This window comes from Polyodon spathula, chromosome 26 (genome assembly GCF_017654505.1).
Source record: "Polyodon spathula isolate WHYD16114869_AA chromosome 26, ASM1765450v1, whole genome shotgun sequence".
In the NCBI taxonomy this organism is placed as follows: domain Eukaryota; kingdom Metazoa; phylum Chordata; class Actinopteri; order Acipenseriformes; family Polyodontidae; genus Polyodon; species Polyodon spathula.
This window is the reverse complement of record NC_054559.1, coordinates 19,576,258-19,589,151: the sequence shown is the minus strand read 5'-3', so window position 1 is coordinate 19,589,151 and position 12,894 is coordinate 19,576,258. Positions and strand designations below refer to the sequence as shown.

The 12,894-nt window shown below is 39.1% G+C and overlaps 1 protein-coding gene across 1 annotated transcript; it reads right to left on the bottom strand.

Moving 5' to 3' along the window:
• Positions 1-1,721: 1,721 nt before the first annotated feature.
• tbxa2r (thromboxane A2 receptor) lies at positions 1,722-12,486 on the bottom strand. The gene is made up of 3 exons (XM_041229996.1): positions 12,342-12,486; positions 5,645-6,522; positions 1,722-4,205 (listed from the first exon to the last, which is right to left on the bottom strand). Exons 2-3 carry the CDS (start codon positions 6,443-6,445, stop codon positions 3,945-3,947), a joined length of 1,062 nt encoding a protein of 353 aa, XP_041085930.1. The 5' UTR covers positions 6,446-6,522; positions 12,342-12,486; the 3' UTR covers positions 1,722-3,944.
• Positions 12,487-12,894: the final 408 nt, after the last annotated feature.

The window sequence follows — 12,894 nt, the reverse complement described above, 5'->3', positions numbered from 1 at the left end:
GATATATTGGTGGTTTATTTGAAATTGTCTCAAAGTTACCTGAATTTATGTTTAACACTCTTTACAGAAAAGTTAGAAAAATGCCATTATCATACCGATTTGTTTCCTTGAAGAAATGTAGCAGAACTTTGTGGGACGTTATTTGAGTCCACAAGCAGATATTAAAGTGCAGTTCATCGGACACTCCTTGCTGAAGCGTTAATGTATTGAGAATGTCCAGCTGTCCACACTTTTAGGACCGGAAGCAACTGTGCTTCCTCCAGGACAGAAGCCCTGCCACCCACCCAGTGTGGCCCGCATTGTTTTCTATTACATGTTATATACAGTAAATATATTTAAAAAGCACAGCTATTCTTGTGCCTGAATTTAAGGTTTTCGTGCTGCTCTGTTTATTTGTGTTTATTTTTTGCTGTGGTTTTAGCTTTTAATGTGTTCTATTTATTTCTTATTTTGTTTTATACATTTATTGACCTGGTCCTGCTAACTGTACAAACGTGACCTCCAGTTCAATCATACTTTATGTATGAAATCTCCTACATTTCCTACATACGGTTCGTGTATCTTTTTCATTCTAAAAGACAAACAGTTATTTTCAGAAAATATTCCCATCTTGGTGCCTCATTCTTTATATAACCCTATACTCAATATAAGGTAAGCTTGCTAATTGAGGTTTTGTGTGATATTTGCTGCATGAGATTGATGCAGTCACTGAAAACCCTCTGTATTGGTCGCGTCAAACTTATACCCTGAACTATTCTATAATTGTTCTGAAAGGAGTGAGCTGAGTAAATTTATAAAACTAGTAAGCAGTGTGCACATATATAAGGCACAAAGAACCAGGCTGCAAGCTGAGGTTTATAATACATCTCTGGTGAAGTCATTAACTCCCAATAAATTATATTAATGCGGTATCTATCAGTCTACCAGCCTAACTGGCTAACAGTCTTATTTAAAAATAACCCTAACCCTATATAAAAGTGCGTTCTGCGGCGTTCTCCTTTTCTGTATGAAGACTTGACAACATGGGCTGGCTGTTTTGCTTGGCCGCTGTTGCGTTGGTAATAAACGCACCAACATAAAGCATTGTTTCTTCAGCCCATAAATTGTTGGCTGAGTTTCTGAGCTAGACTGGCTCTGGTTTTTCATTTAGTTATTTTTTCTTTTTTTTTTTTGTTTTGTTTTTTAAACATCCGCAGTGTTTATCATTATGAGATGTTGTCATTATTTAGACCCGTTGTTCTTTTTCCCATTACCGTGCAGTACAACCCTCTGGGTCCCACAGGACTGTAACGAAAGCAAGATGCTGCAGCGAGGTTGGAGAATAGGGGATGTTTTTTTTTAAAAGACTGTAACCTCTTCATTGATCACATGCCCCAAACCAAAGCTGGACATCTTCCAACAAAAAAAAATGCCAGTTCATTTGCTTTCTTTAATTAAGTTTAATTGTGTAACTGTACATCATGACTTTGTGTTAATTAAGGAATATCAATGGGCCTAAAATCGATGTTTAAAAACAAATGTACAGTTTGTTACAGACAGAAAGCTTTTTTTTTACTTTCTTTTTTATTTTGCATGGCCCGAAATGATATTTGAAGCGTTCAGTCAATCCAGCTTTTATCTGTTTAATGCTGGATGTTCTTGGTCAAAGATTCTCGTTTTCCCACCATTGGCATCTGTAGCAGGACAGTGTCAGAAATACGACTCGATGAGTCAGGAAAAACTGCAGTTATGCACGCAATTGATCTTTTAATACACAAACAGAACACAAATAAACAAAGCAGCAGAAAAAAAAGAGTTTAAACAAAACAATAGTAAAGACACACTGAAGTCACTGACCAATACAGAATCTCCACAGCACACAGATCTTCTCAAACACCTAATTAACCATCAATCATTCAATTAAGGGTCCAGCCACATTGTATCCTCCTCCCTGCCACAGCATTGTATTCATGATTGTATTTATTTATTCATTCATTTTAAGTTTCAGTTTTATACAGTGATTCTAACTGCTAGTGAAAAATAACAGATGGCTAGTACTGGTAACTCGACACGTACTTCCTAGGAGAATGTTTCACAATGCGTCTTTGTGTACAGTACAACAGCTAGCAATACATGCAGACTCTTCTTGGAGGCTGAAATATAAACTGAGTGTTATGAAACGCCTAGGGACCAAAAGGCAGAGGCAAATCACCCCAACAAGTCTTCAGATTTCCATCTAAACATGTGCTATGAAGAAGCCAGAGATGTTCCATTTGGACAGCTCTGCTGTGCGATCAAAGGCAGATGCTCACAATCTTGATCAGAAGTTTTAGATGGTGGTATTAATTTGTTCACTATTTCTTCGGCTGTTTGTACTGACCATGTTAGTAGAAACCACCAGATCTTTTGTAGCTGAGCTACTGAAAGAGCCATGGAACTGAATCCAGGACATGCGTTTTATTCATACAAGTGGGTTTATTTGTTAAAAAAAAAAAAAAAAAAAAAAAAAAAAAAAAAAGATCTTTAATAATAACAAATTATACCAGTAGTTGTTTTTCTTTATATTTTGTGTGTTTAAGTATATATGGCAGGGGTCCCCAACTCTGGTCCTGGAGAGCCCCAATCTTGTAGGTTTTCTAGGTGTCTTTACATGATCAATGGTTAATGATCTGGAACACCTGTTAATCTTGACTAATTAAGCTAATAATTGGTTCAATTAAGTAACTGAGAGCTCGTTTGAAACACAAACTAGAAGACCCTCTAGCTCTCCATGACCAGGGTTGGAGACTCCTGATATATGGGATCAATCTATGTAGAAATGCCATACGTTTCTTAATATATATATATATCAGCACAGTCCTTGTATATAAGGAATGCAGAACACACCAAACCAGAAACAGATGTTCATCTAGAAGAAAAGGTCAGGACACCGGGTCTCCACAAAGAGTATTTACAACACAGAACTCTGTTTGGAAGCAAGGCAGTAATAAGGCCCCGGGTGGATTTTTCTTGTTCTTCATTTGAAAAGTGCACCCCGCAGGTTTTTACCATTGCGGTTACATGACTGTGTAGATTTGATTGTTCTGGTCCACAGCACACTTTGTTTCCTTTGCAGCCTTTTTCAAACTTTGAATGGATCAGCCTGTGTGCAAACAGAATATAACACAGTTTATATTTATAATGCTTTCCCAGTTGCGACACATGCAAGTGAAGATCATGCACTGATTTCATGATACACTCTGAAACCGGCAGTGGTAAGAATAATACCGTAAAAAGACTTGTGGCTAGAAGTAGCACTATGTCATGGTTGACAGCCTGGAGCATGTTGGAACAGTGCGTTTGCAGGTGCTTGCAAAACTGCGATATAATACTAGTACTCCACTGACAACATGAAGGTCCTGGAAATTCACACATTCACTGGTGAACTGCACTGTTGCTTTTATTATAAAAAAAAACCTAACAAAACCATAGCCTAAACCTTTACCGCTGTACATCAGGGAATTTCACATCTTTGATTGATGCAATCCTTATGTATCCAAACTCACATATGGTGGAGGTAATTTCCTATCCACTAATGCAGTTGCCTGCAGTACTTTAAGCTGACTGTCACAAGTGGTTTCCCCCACGTGTGGTTCAGCATTCCCCCTCCAGTTCCTGCAGTTAACTAACGAAAATGTCTCTACCAGGACCCAGTTATGTAACCCATAATACACTAGCACAGTGTTTCTTATGCATTTACGGCATGCTCCTTCACAGTATCATTTCAACCGGTTCTGCATGCCCGTGCTGATGCACAGTGGTTATTGTTAATTCGATGGAACGTATTCACAGAAGTGAAAGAGAGTTACACTTTGATGTTGCGAGGGGCTTCAGCTGGACGTTTTTCTCGTGGCAGAATATCTCTGCCCGTTTTGGTAAGACCACCGTCACACTTGTCCATAGCGCTTTGTTTAAGACCTGCTCCCTCAGGGATGCATGGACTCCACGCGTGTCAGCTTTCTCCGTAGCGAAGTGGTCATCATGGGGTACATGCTCATGATGGAGGCCCGGGTCCTTCCCAGATTGGGGTACACCCTCCTCAGGACAGCTCTCCGAAACAGGATGTACACCCAGGGGTCGAGGATCTGGTTCCAGGTGACAATCCGGATGTAGATCAGAAGGTTCTTCCGCATTATTGGGTTGGAAACTGTTGACTCGTTTGACACTACCGTTTGGGCAATGAAGATCTGCAGGGAAGCAGAGAGTAATGGTGGAGGTTATTGAACTGGAAAACTTCATTTCGTTTAGGTTTGTTTAAAAATATTGTGGGCTCGGTTGAGCACCATTTTTTTTCTTAACCTTTGGTATATATTTGAAGAGGGATGCTCCATTCCTAGTTGTGTAAACTGAGTTAAACAACTAAGTTGTTGCTTTTTTGTTTTCTGCAGTTACAATTGGTTAATCCCTTACAGAATACAAACTGCTGCAGTTAGTTTGTAGAAAAAAACCCCAGGAGTGTGGATGCAAGTTTAGCAACAAATGAGAGTTCCTGAGATCGGAGGATGCCTGCAGTTGTCAGAATTGCAGTATACCTTGTAAGAGTTTAATGAAGGTCTACCAAGGTATTAAGCATTGCATTGCATTGTTTCATTAGGTGGGCAAATGCCTAATAGAGCTAAGCTGAGACTACCAAAGCTCATTTCACTTGATCACTTGAAGATCATTTATTAAACAGCTGGTTATAAAACTCAGAACCTTGTGTCTAGCAGGCAGCCTGAGGCTCCTATATGGGAAGCATTTTACAGTTTGAAGTCATTGGAGTACAGTATAGTGAAGTATGCTCTGGGAACCGGTGTGGGTGTTTTAGTTCTTAAGGATATGTTGCAACAGAGCGGGACTTAATGCACTTTTCCTGTTCCTCCTGTTCTGTCCAGCTAGCAGATAAACTCCAGCCTCAGTGTTATCAGCATGGTTCAGGCACAGGAATTATGTGGATGGAGAACCTTATATGTCCAGGAAGGAAATATAAACAGCTGATACAATCTTGTGAACCAAGGCTTTGATGGTTATATATTCAGAAACAAAACTCAGCCAACTTTCTCAATGAATTTGGTAATTAAAATGCATTTTTACATGATCATGAGATGGGGCATGGTGATGTATATTTTTATTATACTGCTGTAGCAGGGGGTGTATGTTATGAAACAGTATATCCTAGTGGTTTCCAAGCACTAAAATACACCATTTATAACCTACTGCCTGATCTTGCAGTTCTGTCTTTAGCTGGCTAAGCTAAATCCTTGTTGCATGGAGGTTATTTGTGAGGTGGTCTGAAAGGCACACATTCTGCTCATTTGACTTGTGAACTTTTCAAACCTGCTCCCCCACTCCTACAGAAAGGAAAAATCAGAGCTCAAGCACTTCAGCCAAACAGGATGTTTTTTGATGAATATTTACAAAATTGTTTAAAGAGATATATTGGCTGAATAGTTAGCTATCATAATCTAAACTCTGAGCAGAAGAATAAATACATATCCTTAATTATTTCAACATTGCATCCCTATTACAGGTGATGAGTGCTGTCCACGGTCGCCTTACACTCTGCTGACTGGTATTGCCATGATATGCAAGTATGTACGAACAGGACCTTTTGTATTTAAGAGATATCTCATAAGGGGGAACTTACCAATAGTGGACACCAGCAGACTGAAGCGATGATCATAATGCCCAACAGCTGGACCATCATCTCCACCTCGTGGTCCCTCCTGCGCTGCACAGACTCCCGATCGCAGCACACTTTGAAGAGCGTCACCACGCTGACGGTGTTGAGGAGGATGGATACGACGATGGAGAGCAGCCCCACCAGGGAGAAGATCAAGGAGAAGATCTGGTCCACAGGCTCTGGTGTGATGCTGAAAAAACACCAGGACATTGGGAACTGCAGCTTGTAGTGGCCCAAGCCCATGATGGGCAAGATCCCGATGAAGCAAGCAAATGCCAGGACAGAAATCACGGTGCACAAGGCCCGCCGTTTAGACATGTTGGAGGATCTGGAGAAGGGTCTGTTAATCCCCATGAAGCGCTCAATGGCCATGGCGGCTCCCAAAAGCAACGGACAAAGCCCAAAGAAGACCATGGAGAAGCCCATGAAGTTGCAAAGGTGGCAGTTGGGATCCACCTCTTTCCAGATGAAGTTACTGTAATGGTAGGTGATGACAATGGAGCCTGTCACCAGCAGACCGGCAAAATCCGTGACCACCAGGCCGCAGAGGAAGATGAGGAAGGACGAGCGAGAACGGCTCTGGGTTCTCCGGTAGGCTCCCAGGAGCACGCAGAAAGCAAAGAAGTTGGAGGTGAGGCCGAGGCCGGAGAAGATGGTGGAGAACAAGTAGGAAGTGATGGTATTGTTCTGTCTGACTATGGGAGGAAACCTGGTGGAGAAACAGAGGCCTGAAGTAGTGTTGTTTAAAGAGGCATGTCCATCCATGGTTGAAGTAGGCGGGTCTTATTTTTAAAAAGCTGAAAAAAAAAGGAAATAACGGCAAGTCTTTTGCACGGGTTAATCTGAAAAACAAAAACATGAGATTCACATTTATATTTATAATCCAACAGAAAACTAGAAACATCTTTTAATAAAGTCATTAAAGAGTCCATAAGGACCTTTTTGTTACATGTTCCCATGTGTTTCTACAACTGTTTAAGCAAAGTATGTGTGTATTGATTTAATTTTTTCTTTTTTACATTTTGACTACTTTTGTAAACTTTTAAATTGCATTCCCAGCCTCAAGATGGCTTCCCATGTACCCGCATAGACCTCTCAGAACTACATTTCCCATCACCCTCCTGCTCACTGGTAAATCCATCTCAGTTACATATGTGAGCAGGAGGATGATGGGAAATATTGTTTTGAGAGGTCCATGTGGGTACATGAGGCAGGGAATACAATTTAATTTTTTTTTTTAAAAAGTGGTCAAAATGTAAAAATAAATAAATAAATAAATAAATAAAAACAATACACACACCTTATGTAAACAGCTGTAGCAACACAAGGGAATATGTAACACACTAAAATAAAAGGTCCTTATATACCCTTTAACCTAAATAAAGCCTGCCTTGCACACATGGAATAAACATGCATTGTAATGTCAATTAACAAGCCAGAATGCAGGCACTTAAGGGTACTTCAATATTTTCACATGAAGTAAAATAATTATTAGCAAAAACATTTCCTCTGTGCATAACTTGAACGTTCGGAAAACTCTGCAGTTGAACTAAACAAATAAAAACGTTAGCAGGTGGGAATTGTAAATAAAGCTGCATTAATAAAGCACCACAAAAATAATAGAAATTGTGGGTTATTGATCGATAGGTTGACATGAATAACAGGATGCAATATATTTAACTACTCCAAATACAAACCAAGGGCCTGCTTGCCTCCTTACTGAACTTTAAACCACACTAAGCTTATCTTGGTGTCCTTGTGCAGGTTGCTTTCTCATGCATATAAGTCCATACAGCGTGTAGCTGCTTTACTGTACCGCACATATAGAAAATCTGCTCCCTTTTCTGTGTGTACCGGGCAGTGCTGTGTGATACACAGCCATCACGGATTCTGTTCCAACAGTGTGATGAGGTTACAAGCTCTCAAAGCTCTCGAGTGCAGACTCTTTTGCATTGTGGTTAAGACGCTCGCTTGCGGAGCATGGTGGCCACACTTTGTACATTGCTATGTATTATATACCTAAATAATGTTCAATCAACACCATGTGAAATCAAATGACTGCCAGTCGCTGCATTGAAAACGTGATGATCACGCAATATATAGGCACTGGGAAGAAAGTCTAATTGACACAGGCCAAGTCATTTATTTCAAGTTTTTAATAATTGCACCGGGGCAAATGCTTTGAGTTGGGCTCGGAAAGAAGATAACATCAATATAGCAATATAGTCCACCCAACTTTGGTTCAGAGTGTTTTTTTTCTAAACAGGAAACTAGAAACAGAAGGAATTGTTCTGAAATTCTGTTTACTTTCCTGGCATCCTCTTCCCTTGAGAATTCGTAAAGATTCAAATATGAGTGTAATCATTCAGGAAATAAATATTGAAAAAAGTTACTGTTCTGTAATTGCGCTGTGTTTCTTTAAATGAAACACTGTTTTTTTTTTTAATGTCATAATGACAAATGCTATTAGTCTGGTATATACAACCAGTCATAAAAATGCAGGATTCAAATACCAAATGAGAAGAATTTGAACAGGCTCACACAGAGAAATGCCTTTGTGCTGTGATGAACGCATAGCTGTCAGCAGCACAGATGTGTGGGGAAGCAGTCTAAAAGGCAAACAGAATGCCAGGTTATAGGGTGTAAAGTGCAAATCAAAGGAGGTTCTGGTTTGTATAACGCTGCACTTGGAATGAAGTGTTCAATTGTGGTTACGTTGTGGCCTTGGAGCGAATCTAGCACAGAGCAAGCAGACTCATCCGAGGGCTTAAGGACTGAAGATGTGGCTGAGGGATTAGGGGGAACTCAACTGAGACAATTTTAAATTTGACGAAATGAAACCCAACCCATACTTGAAGTGACCAAGGACACAGTTGGAAATTGTACAAGAGGAGGGTATGCGACCGATTTACAGAGTGTGATGAGTCTATTTGATGTTTGCTTTAACCAATGTTCAGATCAGAGTCACACAGCTGTGTTCATTAAACACAGAACTGCTTGACGGATGCATTATCTCATAAAGGAAGGAATGCCTTTTAAACACAATACTTTTCATACAGCCCAAAGGGGCGCTGGAACTAGGGGTGCTGGGGGTGCAGCAGCTAGCTTTGCGTGGCTTCCATCATAAATAGGGGTTACAGTTTTGTTCAATGGCTTTGAGCACCCCCACTTTAAAAATTGTTCCAGTGCCGCTGCATATGTATGCTGCTGGCAACTGTCATGCTAAATGTCAAATATCCAGCTACCCACAAGACTATATAAAATCAAACAAGTGGTGTCCTGTGTGTCTTCATTGCTGTGAATCTGTTGAACTGATTGACTGTTGGTATTACTTTATAGGCTGTTCTTGGCAACCCTTATTATTGGTTGAGAATTAGCTTCTCTTATTGGAAAGATGAGATGTATGTACTGCTGACTTCTAGAAGCATTTGAATTTAAAATGTGGTATTCTAATTGAATTATTATTATTATTATTATTATTATTATATTATTATTATTATTATTATTATTATTATTTTTTAAACAGAGGTCGCTTTTTATTGTGTGCCAGCACAGCAGTACAATAAATATAACCCAAAGTGCTAGAACTTCCATCTGGAATGGGGTTTGCTATCTTTGTTACACTGACCCGATTTTACAGGACTCACCAGCAAAGATATTTTTAAAAACATGGGCTTACTGTATAAGGCAACTTTCCATAAAACGTGACATGTGTCTAGTATTTTTTTTTTTCCTGTCTGATGTTGCAGACATTTTTCTCAGATTACCCAATCTACTGCTATGATACAGCTTGTTTATTTTCCCAGATCAGACAAAAAAAAAAAAAAAAAATCGAACCTTTTCAAAGCCAAAGAAAACTGTACATTGACCTACTTAGAAACCTAATATATGTCAACAGAAAATAAATAAAGCAATCTGTATTTTATTGATGATTGATCACCATGGATTGAAAATAACTGGTGCGGTAGAAAATTGTCATTTTGCAACAGTTAATATGGTAATTATTGATCCTAAATAAACGAACGGTCAATGAATCACCCTGGTGCCCTATCTGGAGCTGAATGTATTACAGTACTCTGCATATGCATGTTTTCAATTAGATTTAAAGAGTACTGTGAATAATAGACAGATTTAGTTGCTTACGTCTGAGTAATGGACGTCCTTGATGTGCTGACTGTTGAAGATTTATTATCTCGTTTGCCGTTTGCCGATCTCTTTATCTTATCTGTTATTCATTGTTTTGTTTTTTGTGTGTGATATATTTACACATCTGTATTGGAAATTGCCACATTAAATATATTGGAAAACATTACCGATTCTATTTTTATATATTTCTCCTCCTTCAGAATATATTTTAAAAACCATCAAAGCAAATCTGAAATGATAAAAAAAACACCAATTACAATCGTATCAGCTGTTTTCACAGACCCTGTCTATCACTTGCTATCAAGAATGGTCCTAATCGGGCGTCAACGAAGTTGGAAAAATACAAAATAAACACGTTAAGACTACTTAGAAGTCCCGTAAGTCTGACATACTTATTTCTGGTTTGGTAGGATACTCGATGGCTTTTAATTTCTTAGGCAAAATAGTATTAAAAAGCCACATAGGGTTATCACGAGTGGCGAATGACATTCATCACAGGAATGCATTATCCAAACTTAACAGGGTCAATCACTGGAGTTTGACAGTGAAGCATGCGGGGCGGGGAGCATCAAACGGCTGGCTTCCAGCTTCGAGGGGCCAGTCTTTGATCAGAACCAGGCGATCACAACCTGATAAAGTCAAATTCCTGAATCTGGTGGTGTGTGAGGTTCAACGAAGCTTGTAATCTGGTTCGTCTACACTGTTTTTTTCTGCGCAGACTTTACAGTTTACGGGTATTTGATAGAATTTAGGCTAAACTTTTAAACGTTATCAAAAGCTGGACAAACATCATGTTTAGACAGTAGCTGGATAGTACCCTAATATCCATTTAAGAACTTAAAGGGCATGATTATCTGATAGATACACTATTGTCTGGTGCAGCCTAGCTGGCAGAATGACAGAACAGAAAATAAGTGCCTTATGTGCACATGGTAAAAACCTAATGACTAGGCATTTCCAATAAATCCTAAAACACCCCACATCTTATAACCTGGAAGACTGTTTTCAATCGGAGAGGGGCGGTTTCAAAAGTGTTTTACGTCAGAGGGCAATAGTTTATGCTATGTTCCTTTATAGCTTTACTGTGTAGAGGGCTTCTGATGTGTGGTGTTTTACCACGACTTTCCTGCTCTGAAAATTCAGTTGATATCTGTTAAGCCATTGGTGAGCAGGGGCGCTGGAACTAGCGGGCTGGGGGTGCGGCAGCTAGCTTTGCATGGCTACCATCATATACAGGGGTTACAGTTTTGTTCAATGGCTTTTCAGCACCCCCACTATAAAAATTCTTCCAGCGCCTCTGTTCGTGTTTCTCAATGACACGCGTTAATAGTAAGATTGGCTCTTTGATAGAGCAGTTTGGAGTGCAATTGTTAATACAGTAGGTCCAATTATTCTTCCTTGATCCTTAGTATTACACTATCATTATAGAGTATAACGCTGTATATAACCGAATAACCGAATTAGGACGCTGCAGTAAAAATGATCTCGGTTTCACATTTTGTAATCAGGCACTTAATAAGGTTTTAGAACCTTTTTTTTTGGTTTGATGCTTTTGAATACATTCGCATGCTTTGATCAATGTTTATTTATTTATTTATTTATTTATTTGCATTTTGGTACATTGTAATTCTAATTAAAATAACTTGAATGTCAGTAAATGCTCGCTCTTGTTTTAAACTCGGAAATGTGGCGTCAAGCTCAGCTGTGTTTCGATTTTCAGCTTTTAAATTTCATTCGCTACATTGCTGAGAGAGGAATGTGAAATATATTCAATTTACATTCCACTGAGTTCCATTTGCAGAAGTGCAGAAAATTGCTAATCGGTTTACAAGAATGATCTATAAATATAAACGGAATGTGTACCCATTACTGCACACCAGAACCAAATGTTTAACCCTTACAGCCCATAGCCTAAAAAGGTACTGTGCGTGCCGTTGCATGCAACATACAGAGCACTATAATAACACGAACACGTTTTAATATAGCTATGTTACATATCTCAGTTTGACATAAAAGATACAGTGTATCGAAGAATATTTTGTATACGCATCCACATTATATATATATTAGAAGTCTCCTCCAGTGAGAAATCCCATCAAAGGAGAAATGAAGACAGCAACTCCCGTTACAAGTAAGTCCACAGCACAAAGGAATTCTCCATAAAAGCAATAGCCTTCATTTAAACATATTAAAAACCACAACAATGGTTTACTGGTGCCTGAGTTGCTTAGCTTAGTTAATTCTGGCAATGTCAGCTCAATTGTGAGAAAATGAATTAATTTAAACCAAAAAAAGTTGAATATTATTTCGTATGCTAAGGGTCTTTTTTTATTTCTAGTTTGAGCCTACATTGTATCACCTTGCACCGCACAAAAAGCTCATTTGTGTTGAGAAAATACTTTTTTTTTACATTTGCAATAACTAAAAACAACAACACGTGTGTTCTAAAGCTGTAGCGTTTAACTTATATTTGTAAAAGTAATCTTATTGTATTCTCTAATTTAAGAAAACCTACCTTTTTTTTTCTTTTTTGGAGAGTATGGGTTGTGCCTTTTTCAAGCAACAGTGAAAGACAAGCAGCCAGAGCGCCGAGAAATAGTTACTGAAGCGATGCTTTTATCTGTTTTGAAGTCCCTTAGTTTTGCTCTTCCACTATCTCGGGAGTCCACCCTCCCCCCTCTCTCTCTCTCTCTCTCTCTCTCTCTCTCTCTCTCTCTCTCTCTCTCTCTCTCTCTCTATCTCAAGTGGTTCTAGTGAATGCAGTTGCAACAAGAGGTAATATTAGTAGTTTCCAAGTACCTCAAGCTGTGTGCAGGACGGTAAGAGGAGATGCCCTGGGAAATAATAAACGATTTTAATGAGCAAAGCGTAATGCCAAAAAATGTGTGCAGGACCCTTAAAAAAATAACTGGCACACACGCATCACATTGTCAAAGCTTTGACAGACAAAGGGAAGCTGCTTGTTGATGATGGCTTAACACGGTGACACAAACGAAATTCTTCGCTTCAAATAGCTTTTAGCTGGACTGGGTCGCTCACCGTTGAAATCCGCTTGCGGGTTTGTCAAA